Below are 20118 nucleotides of genomic sequence, written 5' to 3' on the forward strand. Positions count from 1 at the left end.
GTGTCGGAAATTTCAGGGGGTAGTGATGGATAATACGTATAAGGAGTAACATAATAGAACAGCCTGGAAATGGTCACGAGCAGGAACTGGTTATTTGAAGAGTCATAGTCACTGATAGTACTGTCTTTATTTCTAGCGGGGAATGACTCACTAGACTCCAGCAATCATAATCAAGTTGTTTGAGTTGGGACACCAAATGATTATTAAGGAAGTCGATTTATGATTGTCAAATTTTCTTTCCCCTCTAATAAATTACTTCTAAAACTTAATTTATTTTCAGTTCAATTAATAAGGACAAATGGAAAATCTATGTGGTATCTAATTATGAAACATGATGTGTCATGTCATGATCTTGGGTGGATAATGAGTTCAAGAGATAAGTGAACCAAACAATATAAATTGTATTTGGATGAATGAATCCTTCATTAGATTCATGTATAGATTACATATACGGCCACACATCAACCACATGATTCATTCAAGAGTCAATTAAGAAGCTAGATATATAGAATGAAAGAAATTAAAGAAATACGTGAAAGGATATTATTATTATTATAAAAGTAATAGTTGCTTTTAATGAATTCATTACATATCACGCAGGAAAAAGGCCCCAAAAACCTTTTTCTCAAACTTCCTTATGCCAATTAGGCCAATATGAAAAAGAAGTGAAAACAAATGAAAAAATACAAAACTATAGAGACGTGTTTCCATCACACGCGTTGGACACCAGGCAATGGGTCCTGTATAGTTAGGCCGAAGCTCAAGGCCAAAATAAAAATAAAATAAAATAAAAAATTTCCGCCAAAAATAAAAACAGAAAAAACCACACATACACGCGTGTGTTGCACACACCAGAAGGGTCTTCACGCGTATCACAAGGAAAAGTCCACATAATGCAGCAAGCTTCAACTTATTACTATTATTACTACTGCCATTTTTATAACAGTGTGGGATCCCATCAAAGTGACTTGTGTGAGTTGAAAGAAGAAAATATACTGTCCAAAATGGGGAGCTTGACTTAGAAATCCCATTAAAAGAAATAGTTCAAACTCCAAAGTTTCGATCCCCTATGTTTTGCCAACCAAATTGATATAACTGCTCTGAGAGACTCTGCTTTTCTTTCAAAGCTTTTAAGCAATGTCCCACCACAATGTTCTCCCCTTTCAACAATATCCAACACATCTTTGAGTTCCGAATTCCCACTTCTTTCTTCCTCACTTACATGACCAAACCCATTAAATTCATCTTTGTATATTTCCCCTCTCTCTTGCTACATGTCTCTCTCTCACTTTCCCAAGACAATATATTTTTATGTTACAAAATCCCCTTCCCTTGGGAATCTGCAAAGCCATTGATGAATGACTATACCCACCAACAAAATACTAATAATAAAAGCTCACAACTTTCATAATATAGTACTGTGCACCATGACTATAGTCAATTTATGAACTAAAAAACCCTCTATAAAATTGAGGTTTCTTGGACCACCGCCTTATTTCTTTAAGTTTTTTTCCACCTTTATTAGTATTATATTTTTATTTTCTTTTCATTGGGAGTTTCATTTGTCATCATCTACCCACAAAGAGTTATTTAATTTTCTTCTTTTATAGGTGGATGAGGAGGAAGGAGAAGAGGAGGATGACGAGACACTTGACCTCATAAGGGGCTGAGTTGTCACTCGTAGCTGTGGCAACACTTTAGGAGGTTTCCTCATGTTATTGTCAATCACAAGTTCTTGCATTAACCTGTAGCACCCAATAATTTTCTCCTGTAACAGTGAAACATATGTGCTTTAACAACTTAATGTTGCAATTTAAAGTAATTATACCACATGCTTCAACAAAATTATGAAACTTCATAATTCTATTTAAAGTGAGTTTCACATAATCATAATGAGTCACTACAAAAACTACATTATGAAACTTCAACAAAATTATAGTCTCGCCATAACTTTGTTATAATCATTGTGAATTTAAACATCCAATAAAGTTGCTTACTTTTGTTAACCCCTCGCACCACGACTCGGCATGCTCCGGATTAACGAGAGACCAATTAGGAATTTCATTAGCTGCATAAAGTATAGCTGAGGCAGCAATGCATGATGGCCAATATGCAAGAAAGCTAGCCTCTGCAAAAATATATTCACAAACCGAAAAAAGTTAGTACAATACCAATTCACTAGCAGTACTACTTTACAGCATTTTGCTGTCACAAATTAATTCTTTTCTTCCCAACTACCACAACCACTCGTAAGCAAAATTTCATATTGCTTTAAATGGCTACATAAAACAAAAGTATAGTACATTGTATTCATAAAGTATAATAACAAAAAGTACCTTGGATATTAGATAAGATAATTTGTGTAGAACGTGAAATGAGGAACCCAGTAAAAGTTGCAGTTGAATCTAACTTGCACGCAAAGAAACTGAGGAAGCTAAATGGAGTAACTGATCTTAGCCTCCAATCCAAGACGCTTAGAACAAGAAACTCCATTCTTCTAATTGTTTTGGGCTCAAATATGTATTTGGCACCTTCTACCTGTATACATTAAATTACGAATGAAGTAATGTCAAGTACTAGTATGATGTAACAGTACATAACGAACGACAAAACTTACGGTAGCATAAATTAAATTAATGCACTAGTGTACTAGTCATTTTTTAGTGAAGAATGTGTTTTTGATATGTTTTATTAAAATCCAATTACGAATGCAACCATACACATAGTATACCTGAAGGTCCAATAAAGAAGGGACTAAAGATTCCTCCATCTTTGCCGCTAAAGACAAGCAAGCAACTGCTAGAAGTTGCAGTGGCCACCCATTTGTTTGCTGTAAACATATTTATATGCATCAAACAGTAACTTAAAAACATAAAATTATTATTATTATTATTATTTTATCACGACTAACTCATCATACTTTCTGGCACATATCACCACGCGCAATGCACGTGCCTAACGTACTCAAAACATCAGCAAGCTGTCATTCTTCTTATTTAAACAAAAACATAAGGTGGGCAATAATAGTACTGAGCAGTGTAATTTACAATAGATTAACAGTATTCTATTTTCTTAACAATTCTTTTAATACTAAATATAGAACGTGATGTATAAAGTAAATATAGTTAATACACTTAATAAATTGCTATAAAAATAAATTAATATCAAAATACATCAAAGTGTTCAATGTATAAATGTCACTTAGTAAAAACAAAATTCCCATGTCATTTTTTACTTAAAAACAAAATAATTGTACTTTTGAATTAATATTTATGTTCATTAATATAAAAAAAATTCTTATATACACTATTACTAAAATATTATATATTGTTATATATACATATTTATGATAGTAGGAAAAAAAATAATAGTTAGTTAATAAAAATAATTTCATAAAACTATTATTATTTTTATTTATTTATATTATTACTGTAAAATGACCAAAAGCAATTACATTCATAATAAAACAGAGTATTAAATATTGTGTATCGAATAAAGATTAATTAGAAAACTTTAATTGTTTAGCACAGTGAAATAATTTCTTTTTTGTTTTGTTATAACAATCTGATTTTTAAAAGAATAAAATTCTAGTAATTAAGAGTTCGTTAAATAAAATTAAATTTAAAAATTATTTCAATTCAAAATTTAAATTCAAATTTTACTCAATTAAGCGTCTTTAATTAATTATCAATGTGAAAGAATTTCCATTTTCTTTCCACAATCATCACACTTTTATTTTGCAGTTTTGCAAAAAGGTAAAATAAAAAAGTACACAAAGTACGATAATAATATTCTACAAACACGTTATACCCAAAAAGAAATTCTACAAATCTATTTCTAATAAATGGTTGAAAAATTATAAGATGCTTTTAGTAGATTCATTCACGAATCAGAGTTTCTTCACTCAAATTTTGATTTTATAAATAATTATAATCAAAATCAAACATTAATATCTGTGATCTATTAACATTATACAACTATTTAAACCGAACCGATTTTAACTAAAAACATTTATAACAGAAAAAGTAATAATAAATGTACGCACTGTAGACGACAGTATCGGAATACATATTCAAATTGTATTTAATTAATTAGTTAAATCGTTAAAAAATGATTTTATTGTAATAATGCGCCATGAGCATTATCTCTTCAAATCACATTAGAAAAGTCATACAATTAAATGATTAATTACTGCTTAGAATTTTCTCCATCCATCACATGCACTCGCAGGTTCAGTAATTATGTTCCATTTTAGTCTATCTTTTTATTTTTGCTTTAATTTTATGAAATTTAGAGTTCACAGAACTCACCGGCAATCGCCGAGAATTCAAGAACCGATCCATGTAGTTGACGGAAAGATAAGCCGTCAACGGTTGAAAACCATAACAAGCCTGCACCTGCATCCACCAGATCACAAACCGATTCATATAAAAAAAAACGATAATAGTAGATCTATTTCAAGCGTAACCTTTTTTCTTAGCGACCGTTACCACCGGTGCATTTTAGCATCATCAGGTTCGGTATTGCAAGGCGGCGCGCGATTCGGAGTGTTTACCTTTAAGATCCATGCAACGGATTCTTCTCTAGCGGAAGCATCGAGCGAGCGAGACTGAAACCTGGAGAAATATTCGAATCCAAGGACGAACTTGCGTTCATCTTCGATTAATCCAGCGATAGAGTCTTCATCCGACGGCGGCGACGAATCGAGGTCGGAGAAGCATTCCGCCGGCGAATCGCCGGACAAGATGCTTGAGGTGTCCTCGCCGCATAGGAGGTCGGAGTCGGAGAAGAAGTTGGAGTAGGAAAGCGACATGGTGAGTCGAGACGATTCATTCTGTTGACATGGTTTGAGATGAGAAGTTGCCGGGAAGTGAACGGAGAAGTTGCCGGGAAGTGAACGGAGAAGTTGCCGGGAAGTGAACGGAGAAGTTGCCGGAATAGTTCGTTACGGTGAGTTGAGAGTGTGGAGGGAGAGAGTGTGGGTTGTTGATGAAAGGTACTTGTTGTAGGTTCTTCAAATGTTTGTTTGAATATAAATATGCGATGTTTTGGTTAGTTTTTTATTTTTTTTTAGATTTTGGTATATGGAGTTTTTTGGTTTCCCGGGAAAAAGTGAACTTTCCTTTTTTTTTTAGCGCCAGTTTCACAAATGGTGTGCTTAAGGATGGTAAAATTACCTCAACAACCATGGGTAAATTTCAATCATTAACTTTTTCTTTCGTTAAAAGATACTTAAAATATTGAGACTCTAAATTTAAATTTAAAATAAAACGTTCAGTTTAAATACTTATTAGTTAAGTTAGCATTTTAGAATTTTATTTATCTAATTATTATTAAAATAAATATTTGATACAATTCAATAAACTTATATATTTTTAATAGATTCTTTTTATTATAGATAATTATATTTAAAATACACTTTAGATATTAAATATGAAGACGACTTTTAAAAATGATTGAAACTTTGATTATCGTATTGTAAGATAATAATTAACATCTTCAGCTAAATCAATTTTTACTAGTAAATGAACAATTTTTTTACTAAAATAATAATGATAAATCAATATGAAACGACACAATTGACAAATAACCAAATCTATTTTTTTTAATAGAGAAAAAGAACAAACAAAATTAAGTAACAAGAAATAAGTCCCCCTTAATTCTTTATATAAAAATTAATAAATTAAAATACTAGTAGGAATAACATCTAACATAACGAGGGAGTGGTCCATGTCCTGGCCTCTTAGAATTAGAGCATCAAGACAATACTTTGTCTTGCGGTAAATTTGATTCAATTAAATAATCCAACTTGGGAGCTAGTGGATAGGAGATGACCTCATTGAGAAAAGATTGAAGATGCAATATGGGAGTGTGTCGAGTTTGAATTGTAGTATAGCAACATGAATAGAATGGGTTTCTAAAACAACATGTGTAAGTTTCATCTAAATTTGGTCATTTGAAAGCCAAAGAAGCACCCCATAACTCTGTAAGTAAAGCACTTTATGATTTAAGATGACGCAAAAAGATTTTATAAAGTTGTCATGATGGTTTCTAATGAGGCTACCGCAAGTCGATTGTCTAAAAATGTAAGAGTCGTATGTATTATAAACTTTAACAAATGTTAAGGGAGGTTTAGTGCGATGAATATTGTGTTTATGGACACTCTCATCATTGGATCGATGCTAGAGAGAAATTAATCTGCTCCTCAATGATGAGTTTTGAGCATGGCCATTCTACAAAATACCAATTTCTTGTGGTCTTGCCCAAAAGCCCAAACTAAAACTCCAAACAAAGTAGATCAGTTAGCATTGCTTGCTCTCTATTCCAGCCAAGCATGTACACCAAGGTTGAAGAGCTTAGCCCAATTGTCTTTATGTGATAAGTTGATTCCAATATTGTTGAGATTCCTCGCAGTCTCAAAGCATATGCACGAAGGTTTCAAATAAAGCTCTTGAATTATATATGTGATGAATTGGTACCAATAATGTTCCACTTCACCTTGTACTACTTTCGAGGATAATAATTTCTTGCTTCCCTTGTTCGATATCGAAGATAACCCATAAAAACCTATGAGATTATTTAAGGTCAGTCTCCCATTTGTAATGTTGTCTATAAATTCTTACAAAAGTTTTATCTAACAGACTAAAACTCTTAGTCCACAAATGTATTGCAAAGGAACTTGCAACTTTTGTCCCTCGACATTCTATTCTTGACAATGTGACGGTGGCCTTTGAAATAAATCACTCGATAAAAAAAAAACACTGAAGCATTTTATGTGAGGTGGCTTTCAAGCTCGATATTAGTACAGCTTTTGATATAGATGAGTGGAGATTTTTTTGGAAAATGATGCACAAAATGGGGTTCAATGGTCGTTGAATTAACTTGATTAAGTTATGGGTTACATTAGTTACATAATCAATGGTCGTTGAATTAATTTGATTAAGTTATGGGTTATATTTGTTCATAATGTTTCAAGCATGTTATAGCATTTTAGCATCAGAGATTCAGTTCAATACTACTGCTTATTTTTTTAACTTTGTTTCTATACTGATTTTTAGATATTTGAGTACATACTCATACTTATAATTTTTGTATTAAATTTTATTATAACTTGTTAATATATCAATGCGATCTTTTTATTTTTATAACAAATATTTTGAATATGTTAGAAAAGTATTGAAATTAATTACATAATAAATTCTAGTGGGAACGATCTTAATTTATACTACTTGTATTTGACTGTGTACACTTGCACATTAAAATTATGAAACAAAATCCTACCTATATACTTATAATCCCTAAACAAATGTTTTAGAGCAAAAATTTATGTATTTGGTGTTGAGTTCAAATGCGAGAGGTTAAGTTCTATATTGACATTGAATGAGATAAATGTTGGATATATAATAGTGTTGATCCAGATACCTAATATGTTAAGGTTTTGGATTGAGATGTGATATCAAAGTCTCTTGTGGATCTTGGAGCATTTGACCTGTTGTTACTCCCGCGCTTCATCGAACTCTCCAACAAGTGGTATTATAACTAAGTTTGGCTTGGTGAGGGTGAAAGTGGATCCTGGTGTTGAATAGTTGTATCAAAAGTCTTTCAGGCGATGTAGTCAAGAGTTGTGTCCCTTGGTGATAAAAGTGATGCAAGCATGACATGTGGGAAACTCATATTTGAGGAAGAGATTGTTGAGTTCAACTGTGAGAAATTAAGTCACACATTGATTATAAATGAACTAAATGTTTGGATATATAAGCGTGGCGACTCATATACCTAATACCTTAAGGTATTGAGTTGAGATGTAGAGTCAAAATATATTGTGGATCCTGGAGCATTTAGTCTATAGTTGCCCTCGCACTCACTCGAACTCCCCCAACATGTGGTCCTTTGAGGTTGACTCATTTATCGAAATGATTCTTTAATTTTTTCCCCGAATTGGTCATTTAGTTACATTTTGGTTGCACCGTTAGATATTTTTGTTCTGCTTTCAACAATGACTAGTGTAATTGAAAACATCTCATAATTAAAAAACTTTATCGAATATTGCAACAACATGTCTCTCGTACTTATCATTCAGAAAGCATACATAAAACCTTTTAAATAAACTACTTTTTTGTTTAAATGTGTCTTTGATACTTGCAATTATAATCTTTTTATTTTATTTTGATCATCGTAAGTTTTTTTGTTTGATTATTTTCCCTGCAAATATACTTTCATTTTAAAATAGTCATTTCATCCAATTTCTGTTACAAAAATTGTAACACCGTTAAAACATAATCATTTTTTAACAAAAAAAAAAAAAGAAGCTCAAATAAAATTAAATTTAACCTTTTTTAATACAAAATTAACTCCAAATGTTTTGGTCTTCTTCCCTAAAAAAACTTAAATTGCTCATTTTTCTTCATCGTTTCAGTCATCTTTCCATAGAATTTATCACGTTGTGTCGCAATTCAAAATAAAATAAAATAAATCTAGAAAAGCATATTGAATTTGATTAAATGTTCAACTTTGTTATTATGGCAAATTCTTTGTTATTATGGCAAATTCTTTGATCACTCCTTACCGTTACTAGGTCTATAACTAGGAGATGGACTTTCTTCTTTGCCCCTCCTCCCTCTACAACCAAATTACACTCTCATTTTTTGACTTTTTCATATACTCTCATAAAATCCCTTAATCTCCACGCCAAGAAGAAAAAGATTATGATAATGATAAATTAAATTTTGAATACGGTGATGAATCTCAAATAGATGAAGATGTTGGTGACGGTGATGAGAATTATGATGTTGAAGAGAACTGAAACGATGAAGAAGAATGCGCAATTTAGGTTTTTTTTAGGAAAAAAAGACTTAAACATTTTAGATTAGTTTTAGGTTAAAAAATGTTATAATTTAATTATATTTGAGATTGTTTTTTGTTAAAAAATAATTATATTTTAACGGTATTAAAATTTTTGTAATAATAATCGGATGGAATGACTATTTAAAATGAAATTACATCTGCAGATATATTAACCAAATAAAAAAACTTACGATGACCAAAATTAAAAAATATTATAATTGCAAAGACAAATATATATTTAAATTTCTTTTTTTTAATTTTCTCTCCGACCATTTTATATATGTGTATAACCTTTAAAAACTTGGTAATTATTAATAAAGCTATATCCACATAATCATTGTTATTAAATCTCCTACTTACAAAATAATTTAGATAGTTAGTATATTGTGTTGTTTGAGTTAAATGTTAACATTTCAAGACTGTATTTCAAGAAAAAATTTAAATCTAAAGAATTCACATGTATAATTTAATATAAATTAAAAGTTAATAGTGTAATATTAAATATACATAAAAGACTAATTCAAAAAATAAATAAATTAAAAGATGAATAAAAAAATGTTCAAACATAAAAGACTACATAAGTAATATATATATTTTGTATCCTACGAATATTAAGGGTCCGTTTGATGGACATGATAAGAATAAATTATCATATCATGCTTGAATCCAATATTTGATTAACCAACAAAATATGATAAGTTAATTCATAATTCTATCATATTTTATCTCTTTAGTTGAAATTTATATCGTGAATATGAGCTCGGTTAAAAAACAACATGATAGGATAAGAATAATAGTTTACCCAATTATCCTTATAAAATATAATTTAAAATATAAATTGAAATATAATAAAATATAAACATAAAAACAATTTATAAAATATATTCTAAAATATAAAAATATAAAAATATAAATCTAATCAAATAGAAAAATAATTAATAAAATTTGATATTAAACTTAAAAATAAAATGTTAATAATTAATTTGAAAAAAGTTTATGATTTTACACAAGGTTAGTTTTGTTTTTTTATATAATTAAATAATTTAGTATTCACAATTATAAAAATATGAAAGTTAATTGAAATTTTAAAATAAATATAATTTATTTATAAGGTATTCTTACCATTTACATATAATATATATCATATCTTTATTTATATTCTAACAAATAAAATATAATTATTTAGTTAATCATAATTTTTTTTTAAATTTAAATTATTTATTTAGTAGTATCAATGATTAGTCATAATTTTATTATTTAAATATAATATACATTATATCATATCATGATGAGATATGTATTAAATACATAATAAAATAAAATATTATTATATTAATTATTATATGTATATATATCAAACATAATATGATAATATTTATCATTTTACTATCATATTATATATTATTATATTATTATCCAAATTTATATCTGTCTCTTTTTATGTTGTGCCCCAATGAGACCCTAAAAATAAATCAACCTTTACATAAGAAAATCAAATATTCAAACGTTGCATCATCCGAAATTTGAGTAAAACGTTAAGGTGTTGCAGGAAGGTTCATAAAAGTGTCTACTAGTACTACCAAATAGGCAAATACTAGTAAAGCCCAAGTGGGCTCACTTTTTGTCCGTGGTTCTTATTTTCTACCATTGATTCATGTTCTATACAACTCAACTTCAAATAATAATAATAAAAATAATAATAAGAGTTACTTATGTTTTTAATTTTTATAAAATATATGTATATCTTTTTTTGTTTAATCTCTATGTGTTGTAGTCTTTTCACACTCTTTATATATAAGAACGGATTATAAATTATATGTTTTCATAAAAAGTGAAACTAAAAATTGATTAAGCTTTTATAGAACTAGATTAAAAAAAATATAGATATTTTAAAGTAACTATATTTAATATTGATAATATCGATAATAATAAAGATTAAATATATATATTTATAGTCTAAATAAATTTCAAAATTTTGTTTTTATTTAAAATTTTGTTTCGATTGTTTGTTTCTACAATATTTTGTCAATAGTTTTAGTTTCTATAAAATTAAAATAAATCGAAAATTTTATCGAAATGCAATTAAAATTAATTTGAAGGCATATTTTACGTGTTAAGATGCAAGTCTTTGTAAAATTTTGATTTTTAGGTCTATATTTTTATTATTATGAATTTTTAAACTTTTTGGTGCTTACAAATTTATATATAATTTATCTCTTCTTAAAAATTTTAAAATTTGTGTGGTGTAAATAATGTTTTAAACACGACTGAGAAACAAAATTCAAAAGATACACTCATGTTGACTTAAATAGAGATTAAATTTATTAATTGAAAATATTGTAGAAATTAAAAGTCTAGGAGTTTATTTTATAAAAACTTAAAAAGAATGACTAAAAATAAATTTAATCATAATAATAACATACCCAATATTTACGAGAAACTCCACACAACTTGAAATATATAACACTTAATACATGAATAGTACTCGCTTGCTACCAGATAAAATATAAGTAAAATTTTGACACATGTAAATGGCAATAAAATATAATATTTTTTGAGTATTTTAATGTATTTAATGATGTATTAAATAAATTTTAAGTCTTTATAAAATTTCAAATTTTTATTTTTACTCTCTATAATTTTTTTTTTCAATTTTGTAGTCTCTAAAATTTTTTTATTCACTTTTGATCTTTATTTTAAGAAGTTTTTGTAAAAAACTAATATTTTTAGTTCTTAAAAAAAGTCTCTATAAAATCAAAATTGAGACTAATGGTGAATAAGTTTTTTTATAGACCAAAATTAAAAAGTCATAATTTTGTAGGAATAAAAATATACTTAACATTTAAAGATAATAATTTCATAGAACTAAAAACATATTTACACATTTAATGATAGTGTACCAAAATTGTTCTTTATTTAATTTCCCTTTTTTCAAATTAAATGTACACCTTTTTTATATAATTAAATTAGATTAGATGATAGATGATTTAAGTAATACAGTTGAACTTTCACTTTGATATTGAAAAAATTAAACGTGAAGAACTAGTAATTATTTTAGCAAGTGCATGTGCAAGTAGTTAGTTAGTTTTGATTTATATGTATACTTTTTTGTATGAATTTATTAGAGTGAGTACTATAACTATTAGATACGGGCACCCTTCATGGTTTGCCTACACTGTATGACAATAAGTTATTTATTTTAAAAAGTTGTTTAATAATAAATGAACTTTTCCATTTTTAAAGGAATATTAATTATTATTTTTAATTTTATTGTCTAATTAAATTTCACTTTCAACACACTCAAGTCAATATTTTTTATATGCATTAATGTTAATAATGAGTAAGTCAATAATTATTACATATAATTTAGTAAAATTATTATTTTTTATTTTATTAAATTACTCCTTTTGTTTCTTTGAAAGTGTAATTTTTTGTTTTCAAATTGTTTGTTTTTTTTGTTTTTAAAATAATATTTAATGTTGTTTTTTCGAAATCATCTCTAATTATTTATTACAAAGAAAGATAAATATGTTGAAATAATAAATAGTTGAAAGTAAGAAATTAGTTAAATGACAACTTAATAATGATATTGATTTGTGTGAATCACCTTACAACTAGAGTTAAAAAATAAAAAAAAACCGATGTAGCACTTTTTTTCATTATGAACTTTTAATTAATTTTGGTGTATTGTATGCAAGTTTCCTAAGACGGCGACATATTCGGAAAACGAATACACAAATGAAAGGCCTACGATGATTTAGTAAACACTATTTCCTCCATACCTAGCTAATAAGTTTTTATTTTTTTTATTTTTATTTTTTTAAAAATTGTGTCTCTCAAAATATAAGTTATTATACAATTTAGATTAAATAGCATCTACGATCCTTTAACTTAATTTTAGTTAACTGATTAGTTTTTTATTTTAATTTTAAGTGTTAGTTTGATCTTTTATGTTTTAAAATGTCAACAATATTATCATTTTTTTTTAATAAAAATTCATAAAATCATGAAGATTTTCAAACAAAACCCATAAAATTAATTATCATCTTCAATATAATATAAATTTCATCAAATTTATAACTTAAATATTTAAATAAAATCATATTTTCATTATTTATTTGATGTTGTTATAGATGAAAATATGAATTTATTTGAATATTTGAGTTATGCATTTGATAAAATTTGTATTATACTGAATATGATAATTAATTTTATGAGTCTTGTTTGAAAATTTTGATGAGATTTTTGAATTTTTGTAAAAAAAATAATAACGTTGTTGACATTTTAAAACATAAAATGTCAAATTGTCACTTAAAATTAAAATAAAAGATCAAATCGAAGAAGAAAAAAAAGATAAAAAACTAAAATCTTAACTGAAATTAACTTAAGGGACCGCATGTGCTATTTAACCTATAATTTATTAGATAAAAATATTATTATTTTTCAAGCACACCTTTTGAAATACCAAAAATTAATGTTAAATATATTAATATATATATGTAAGACATTTTAGAAAGATTTATATATGAAATTCATTGACTACTTTTTTAAATATATATGAAAAATATAAGAGGTATTTATAAAAAAGAAGAGAGGAAATAATTTTAATCTGTAAAGAAAATGTGTAACTAAAATTAGTATTTTACTAGATGTTTGTTAAGGGGATTTAAAATTCATTCTTAAGAATGTCAAACTAGTATTTAAAATTGTTAAATTATAATGAAAATTCATTTGAAGACAAGATGAAAAAAATTTATTATTAAAATTATATTGAAATTTGTGTATTGTTTTTCAAACAAATTAAATTTTTATTCTATTAAATGTAAATAATTTTAATTTATAAAAAAAAAAATGTGCAACTAAAATTAGTATTTAAGAATGTCCACCTAATTATCACACTTTTGTAAGGATATTTTAAAATTGTGATGTGATCCGATAAAATTGTAGTTTTTTATTGAATAATAATGTAAAACTATTTACGGTGTATTGCTTATTGAACTCAAAAAATTAAGGACTAACATAAGATACAATTTTATACTACTAACATTTAACATTGACTCACAATGTCAGTAACCGCCTCTCTCAAACCCTAATACTAGATTTCTTTCTTTTTCTTCCATTAGGGAGGAGTGATTTAAGATCATTTTTTTAATCTAGAATCACTCCTCCAAATCATTTTTCCATTTATTTTATTTAAATAAGTAGCCATCACACAAATTTAATTTTTCTTTTTATATTTTTGTTGTTGTGATTTTGTCATTTGAGTGCAACACTTTTAAATTTTTATGTCTTGGTGCAACCTTTTTTTTTCTAGTTTGGTGCAATATTAGTTGTTTTTATTTAAATTGATATATGAACTTTCATCAATTACAAATTTCAATAAATAATTTTAAAATCGTTAACGTTACATGCATATATATTCTATACATTTTTATCATATTTGTAGGCATATTGTCATTTTGTGTCATGTTGTCATTTTACGATATTAATCTAGATATTGTGAATTTATTCGCAGATTCACTCTTTAAGGTATTAGTAAATTTAAATTTTTATTTTATTGATATATTCTATAATTTAAATAAAAGAATTTCGTTGTTTTAGTTAAAAAAAAAACAAAAGCATTTAAGATAGGTTATTTAAAAAAAAAAACATTTAACATGAACCGCGATAACGTTTAGTTAGGGAACAAAAACATCGTGTATAAATTGCGTATGCTATATTACCCGACAGCGAAGCATCACTTTTAATGTTATGAAGATTTCCAAATAAAGGTATAAGAAAATGGTAAATTTTTGGCATGTAGACATAGCAATGGACAAATAGAGAAATACAATTGAAGTGTGGTGGTTTAGTGGCTATAGAGTTAAGTAGATATAGCTGGGAAGGAGCATGTGATCAAAAGGGGAAACGTATGATGTTGGCATTGAATTGAAAGTCAAGATGATGGTCATTTGCAGCAAGCACTTAGTAGAGGAACATGTGGTGAAATCAATATCTTTATCATTTCCAACAAGTTGATGAAATGAATGTGTGTGGAAAATGGAAATTCTTTTAATTATGGTGACAACGGTGAAAGATTTCTTGGTGGTTTATTTTTTTGTCCATCTGAAAAATTAAAGAGAGATCATTCCTAAAATAAATAAAAACGAGTGAATATAAAAATTAGTTTATAAAATTGTAAGTGTTCATTAAATTAATTCTTTAATTTTATAAATTGATAAATATATATTTGACATCGTAAATTATCAATTCAAATAATTCATATGTAAATTTTTGTCATTATATATTTTGATATATGTGATTTGTTTATGGTAATCCGATCTCAATATGAAAGAGTCTAATATTAAATTAACATATCACATTATAATTTTTAATGATAAAAATGTAAATATGTATTTTTACTATTTTATAATTTCAAAGATATATTTATCAATTTATAAAATTTAAAGATATATTTATCCACATCTGCACTAATATCTCTTCTTTTTTTTTTTTGTTAGACAAACATATCTTTCATTGTTATGAGACATTGGGCATTGTAAATTTAAAAAATTTAGGAGATGCAAAAAAATGAAAAATAGAATGGTGGAGCTTACTGCTTCACAAAGGAGGTTTAGGGATCATCACAATTTATATTAAGCTACCGGCAATCAATCGTATGACATTTATGTATCCAAGGAGTTAGGGTTATTTTATTCTGTTTTACTTTTTAATTTTTAAAATTATTTTATAAATAAATTTTACAAAATTGTTTTCAAAAAGAAAATTTAAAAAAAATATGTTTGACAATTCTAATTTTTAAAATAATTTTTTGTTAAAGAGTTAAAATAACTGAAAAATGAAAAGTAAAACATTATTTATCTGTTTTGCTTTTTTAGTTTTAAAAAATATAATATTAAAAATAGTTTTACAAAATAGTTTTTAAAAATAAGTAATCAAAACAAGTTTTTTAGTTTTTAAATTTTAAAATACTAAAATAGAGTTTTTTAGATGTAAATCAAACAAACCCTTAATCACGCAAATCATCTACTTTAAAACTATTGTTGGGTCTTGAATGAGTCTGGATGATCATTATATTAAACTAAAAACAATAACATAAATGAATTGAACAACGTATCTTGACCAATAACCTTAAAACATTGTGTATATAAGTCTTCTCATTTATATAGTGTTAAATATCAATTGTACATCTAATATGGAACTTTTATCCTTCATTTGACACCAACAAGATGTGGCAAAAAGAAAGAAAAAAAACATATTTTAATTCAACAGAAAAAAGGGCGAATGACTAAAGTAGAGTATGATGAACATAAATTTGCTTTAACGACTTTAACTACTTTTACATTTTTAAAAATATCACACCCGTATTTAATCGCGTTAATTTTACATAAAAAAATATATCACACATGGGTTTAGAATAATTTTATATTTTTGGAAAATTCAAAATTTTGAGTATATTTTTTAAAACAAAAATTAGGGAAAAATTATTATTACTTAAAATCATACAAATGATAATTTTACAATTATTTTAGATAAAATTTAAACTTTAGTATTTAATGTTATAATGTTAAACTCTTAATGTAATATCTCACATAGTTGAAGTTTTCTATAAAAAATTGCTATGTCTATATATTTAAAGCTGGTTAAGGATTAAATTAAAAGATTTTATATGCTTTTCAGGGCAGGATGTATGATTTGAGGCATAGGAGATCATTTTCATTTTTTTTTGGATCCAAATTCACATTTGAAATGGTTGATGAATTAAAAAGTCCAGTATCACAACAAAAAAGAGCCCAAATTATAAAAGTATTAACTTTTTTCTTTGGAACAAAAACGAAAATTTAAATGGCTTCGCCCGGACTCGAACCGGAGACCTTCAGTGTGTTAGACTGACGTGATAACCAACTACACCACGAAACCTTGTTGACATTACATTTTACTCTACACTATATAAATGAATAATTGTAATAATGTGAAAACTCCTTTTATCCATTAAGCGGGTGAAGTTCACACTATCCCTGCGAGTACCGAAGAAAAGAATGCTCTGTTCAACTCCATTTCCGGCACCCAACAATTCGGTGCAGGTTCTCTCTGGAAAAAGTCACACGTGTCGTTATCTACAATCCACACGTGTCATTTATCCTCGCTCTTCTTTTGTTTCGAAATTCGACTTCCAACAATTCCGGCAACTCCGCGCGAAGAGCCTGCGCGCTATACGCGGCGGCGGATTCGTCCCGGCGACCGCGAAGAAGCAATTGCGCAGAAAAGCTGATGTTGTTGAATTGGATGAGAACTTCGACGACGGGGATGTTAGTTACGAATACGAAGATGATGAAGGAGGTGGAGAAGATGAGGTTGATGATGATGAAGAAGAGGTGGTTTCGTTTAATGAGAATGAGATGAAGAAATGGTTGGAGAGGAAGCCGAAGGGGTTTGGTGAAGGGAAAGTGTATGATACTTCAATTGAAGATAAGCTGTTTGAAGAAATGCAGCAGAGTAAACAAGTCCAAGCTGCTAATTTGAAAAAGCTTAAGACCAATCCTGTTAACACTGCCTCCAAAACTAATGCACCAAAGAAGACAGGTAACTCACTATAACCACTTTTTTTTATTTTTTATTTTTTTTTTAAATTTTTATTTATTTATTAATTTTTTGAATATTTTTGGTTGTACCCTGTTGGCTAAAATGATTTGTTTGGTGAAATTATTATGCTTTTGATGATGGGGTTTTCTTCATGTCCTTGGTCATGTATTGTGATTATAGCTGGTCTGTTCATAAAGCATTTTTCCGTAGGAGTTGGCTCATCTGAAATGGGCAATTCACTTAAGAGAGCAAAACAAATAATCTTAATTGTTTTTGAGTATGCATGACTGCTTGATTATTCCTTAATACACCAAGGAGTACACATTCTAGTTTGTCTTAGAGAATAATTCTTATGGGGAACTTGTGGTACAGCCACCTTTTTATTAGTGTATCGAGACACTGCATGTTTAAACCATTTGGTTAGTATACCAATCTAACAATTATACGGATAAAGGGAAACACAGTGCACGAGGCTCCCACCAGGGGCGGGGTCTGGGAGTGGTAGATGTATGTAGCCTTACCTCTGCAAGAGAAAAGGCTTGCAGCAGCCTTATCTTTGCAATATAGCCTTCACTTCTAACAACTATATTAATCCAACGACTTAAATATGTGGAGCACTGGTACACATAAAAATACCAGGTATAACACTATAACGTAAGTGATATCAATGCTTATTGGTTGGTATAATTAAACATAACTTGTGCACTAATGCTTAGTTGTAAAGGAATTTTTCAAATTGTTTTGCATCTCATTTTTTTCTCTCTAGATTTCTGTTTTTTTATCTTTTCATACATTTTTAATTATTTGACTTGTATTGAACTGCACAACTGTTGTGTTAAGGGGGACTAGAAATAATTTGAAGATTTGTTAAAAAATGCTGGGGTCTAGTCCAATGCTGTCTTCTAACTGTTGAGCTTACAGTTTGAAATTGTACTTTGCAGATGAAAAAGTTGTTCCTGTTCGAAACCGAGTGCGCTTGGTGAATCTACCAAAGAAAAAGAACATCGATAGGGATTTGAAATCTGCTCTTCAAGGGATTCCAGGAATAACAAATATTGTCCCTGCTGTTACCGGAAACAAGAAGACACGGGATCCTATCTGCAAGGGTTTTGCTTTTGTTGATTTCAAGCATGAACAAGATGCAATTAGGTGTGTTCTGACCTCAAACTTTAAACAATAGAAAATAATGAAGAGTATATTTAGTTTGATACAACACAATGCATGGCACTATTGTAATGAAAAATATATCACTGGTGATAACTTCATGAACCTTGACAACCTTAAAACTTTAGATAGCTAGGATTTATCATAATGGAAAAATATGAATTTAGTAAAAGATGGTTTACTTTTCTTGGATGATTGGTTCAAGCTTTTTCATGTTATTTTACTGAACTTAAATAAAGTGAGTGCATGTGTGTAGCATCTGGATCTGTTCAATTTTGTTCATTGTACTTGTGGTGTGTCATTGAGAAGAGTTTCCTTCTTGGTCTACTTTTCTCAAGTTGTTTTTACTGTACTAGTCTCTTACACTAATACTAACTCAATTTCTCTCTCTTCTCTCAGGTTTGTAGAGTTATACACAGGACAAACTATTACTTTTGGCAAAATTCAGAAGCAGATAAAATGCGAACTCGTAAATGCACAGTCTTCCTCTTCTTCGCTGAGGTTAAGCAAGAATCTCAACAATGCTCTACCCCTCTTGGCCTCCTTTGAAGAAGATTCAAATAAGGATTCCAATATGGACGATTCTGCTCTTGCTTCCTGGGACGAGACCGATTTAGATGATTCGGATGAGCAACAAGAAAGTGATGGGGAGAATGAAGAGTTTTCCACTGCTTTGAAGGTCGATAGTGATTACTGCATAGAAATGAGTAATGATTCCGAAATTGATTCACTTCCCTCAGAACAGGTTGACAGAAACCCCTCTGCTGAGAAGAAGTTACCTGTCAAAGTTAAACAAAAACATGCCCCCAACAAAAAACCAACTTCCAAAAAGAATGTAACAAAGGTTTTAGATGTCCCTGGATCTGCAAAAAGGTGATTCCCTGTGCATGATAGTTGGTTTTAGCAATGACTTTAAGCTTTGTGTTCATTTCTCATGTATAGTTGTTACGGTGCAGGTTAAAGATCAGGGAAAAGGCTGTTTTAAATGATGTTTTCTCCAAGTACGGATCAAAATCTTCCATTGCTTCAAAGGATAGTTAGTAAATTGTTAATGACCAAAATCTAAACCCTCACCCAGGATGCAATGACACTTTTTAGTTTGGCCTCGAATGGCAATTTTTGATTTAGTGTATGATGAAGTAGTGGCGTAGTGTAGTATTGTTGTGCTATAGAAACATGGACGATCCTATATTAGTAGTTGTTATAAATATCAAAGCATTCTTTCATCTACATTGAGGTCAAACTAGGGTTTATTTGAATCATCTTCACTAGCTACGAGTGAATCTTAGTTATTTTTTTTTTTTTGATAAGAAAAGGGTTTGGTACTGAGGTATCCTTAAGTGTGGATATTTAAGAATTAAGATCCTTGAAGTTGTACAAGTCTTTTTATGCTATCGAGCCATATTTGAAGATTTCCATGGTATAAAATAGGTTCATATGCACAAATTAGCTAGTCAGAAATGGAGTTTCCTTTAATCAAGCTCTGGTTTAATTAGCTAATCCCTCATGTGTTGTTAGGCTTGTACC

General features: G+C 28.3%; 2 protein-coding genes and 1 non-coding gene across 3 annotated transcripts; 1 reads left to right on the forward strand and 2 right to left on the reverse strand.

The window, feature by feature from the left end:
- Nucleotides 1-1441: 1441 nt before the first annotated feature.
- On the reverse strand, nucleotides 1442-5007 carry LOC101488480 (cyclin-D1-1). The gene is made up of 6 exons (XM_012712778.3): nucleotides 4556-5007; nucleotides 4311-4397; nucleotides 2732-2830; nucleotides 2337-2538; nucleotides 1998-2128; nucleotides 1442-1768 (listed from the first exon to the last, which is right to left on the reverse strand). Exons 1-6 carry the CDS (start codon nucleotides 4811-4813, stop codon nucleotides 1559-1561), a joined length of 987 nt encoding a protein of 328 aa, XP_012568232.1. The 5' UTR covers nucleotides 4814-5007; the 3' UTR covers nucleotides 1442-1558.
- An 11683-nt stretch (nucleotides 5008-16690) lies between these two features.
- On the reverse strand, nucleotides 16691-16764 carry TRNAV-AAC (transfer RNA valine (anticodon AAC)). The gene has a single exon. It is a non-coding gene; the product is annotated as a tRNA-Val (tRNA).
- Nucleotides 16765-16826: 62 nt separating this feature from the next.
- LOC101488823 (uncharacterized) lies at nucleotides 16827-19821 on the forward strand. Its single transcript, XM_004489825.4, has 4 exons — nucleotides 16827-17427; nucleotides 18369-18576; nucleotides 18991-19464; nucleotides 19548-19821. Exons 1-4 carry the CDS (start codon nucleotides 16884-16886, stop codon nucleotides 19630-19632), a joined length of 1311 nt encoding a protein of 436 aa, XP_004489882.1. The 5' UTR covers nucleotides 16827-16883; the 3' UTR covers nucleotides 19633-19821.
- The last annotated feature ends 297 nt before the right edge of the window (nucleotides 19822-20118 follow it).

Source organism: Cicer arietinum, chromosome 2 (genome assembly GCF_000331145.2).
Source record: "Cicer arietinum cultivar CDC Frontier isolate Library 1 chromosome 2, Cicar.CDCFrontier_v2.0, whole genome shotgun sequence".
Lineage (NCBI taxonomy): Eukaryota > Viridiplantae > Streptophyta > Magnoliopsida > Fabales > Fabaceae > Cicer > Cicer arietinum.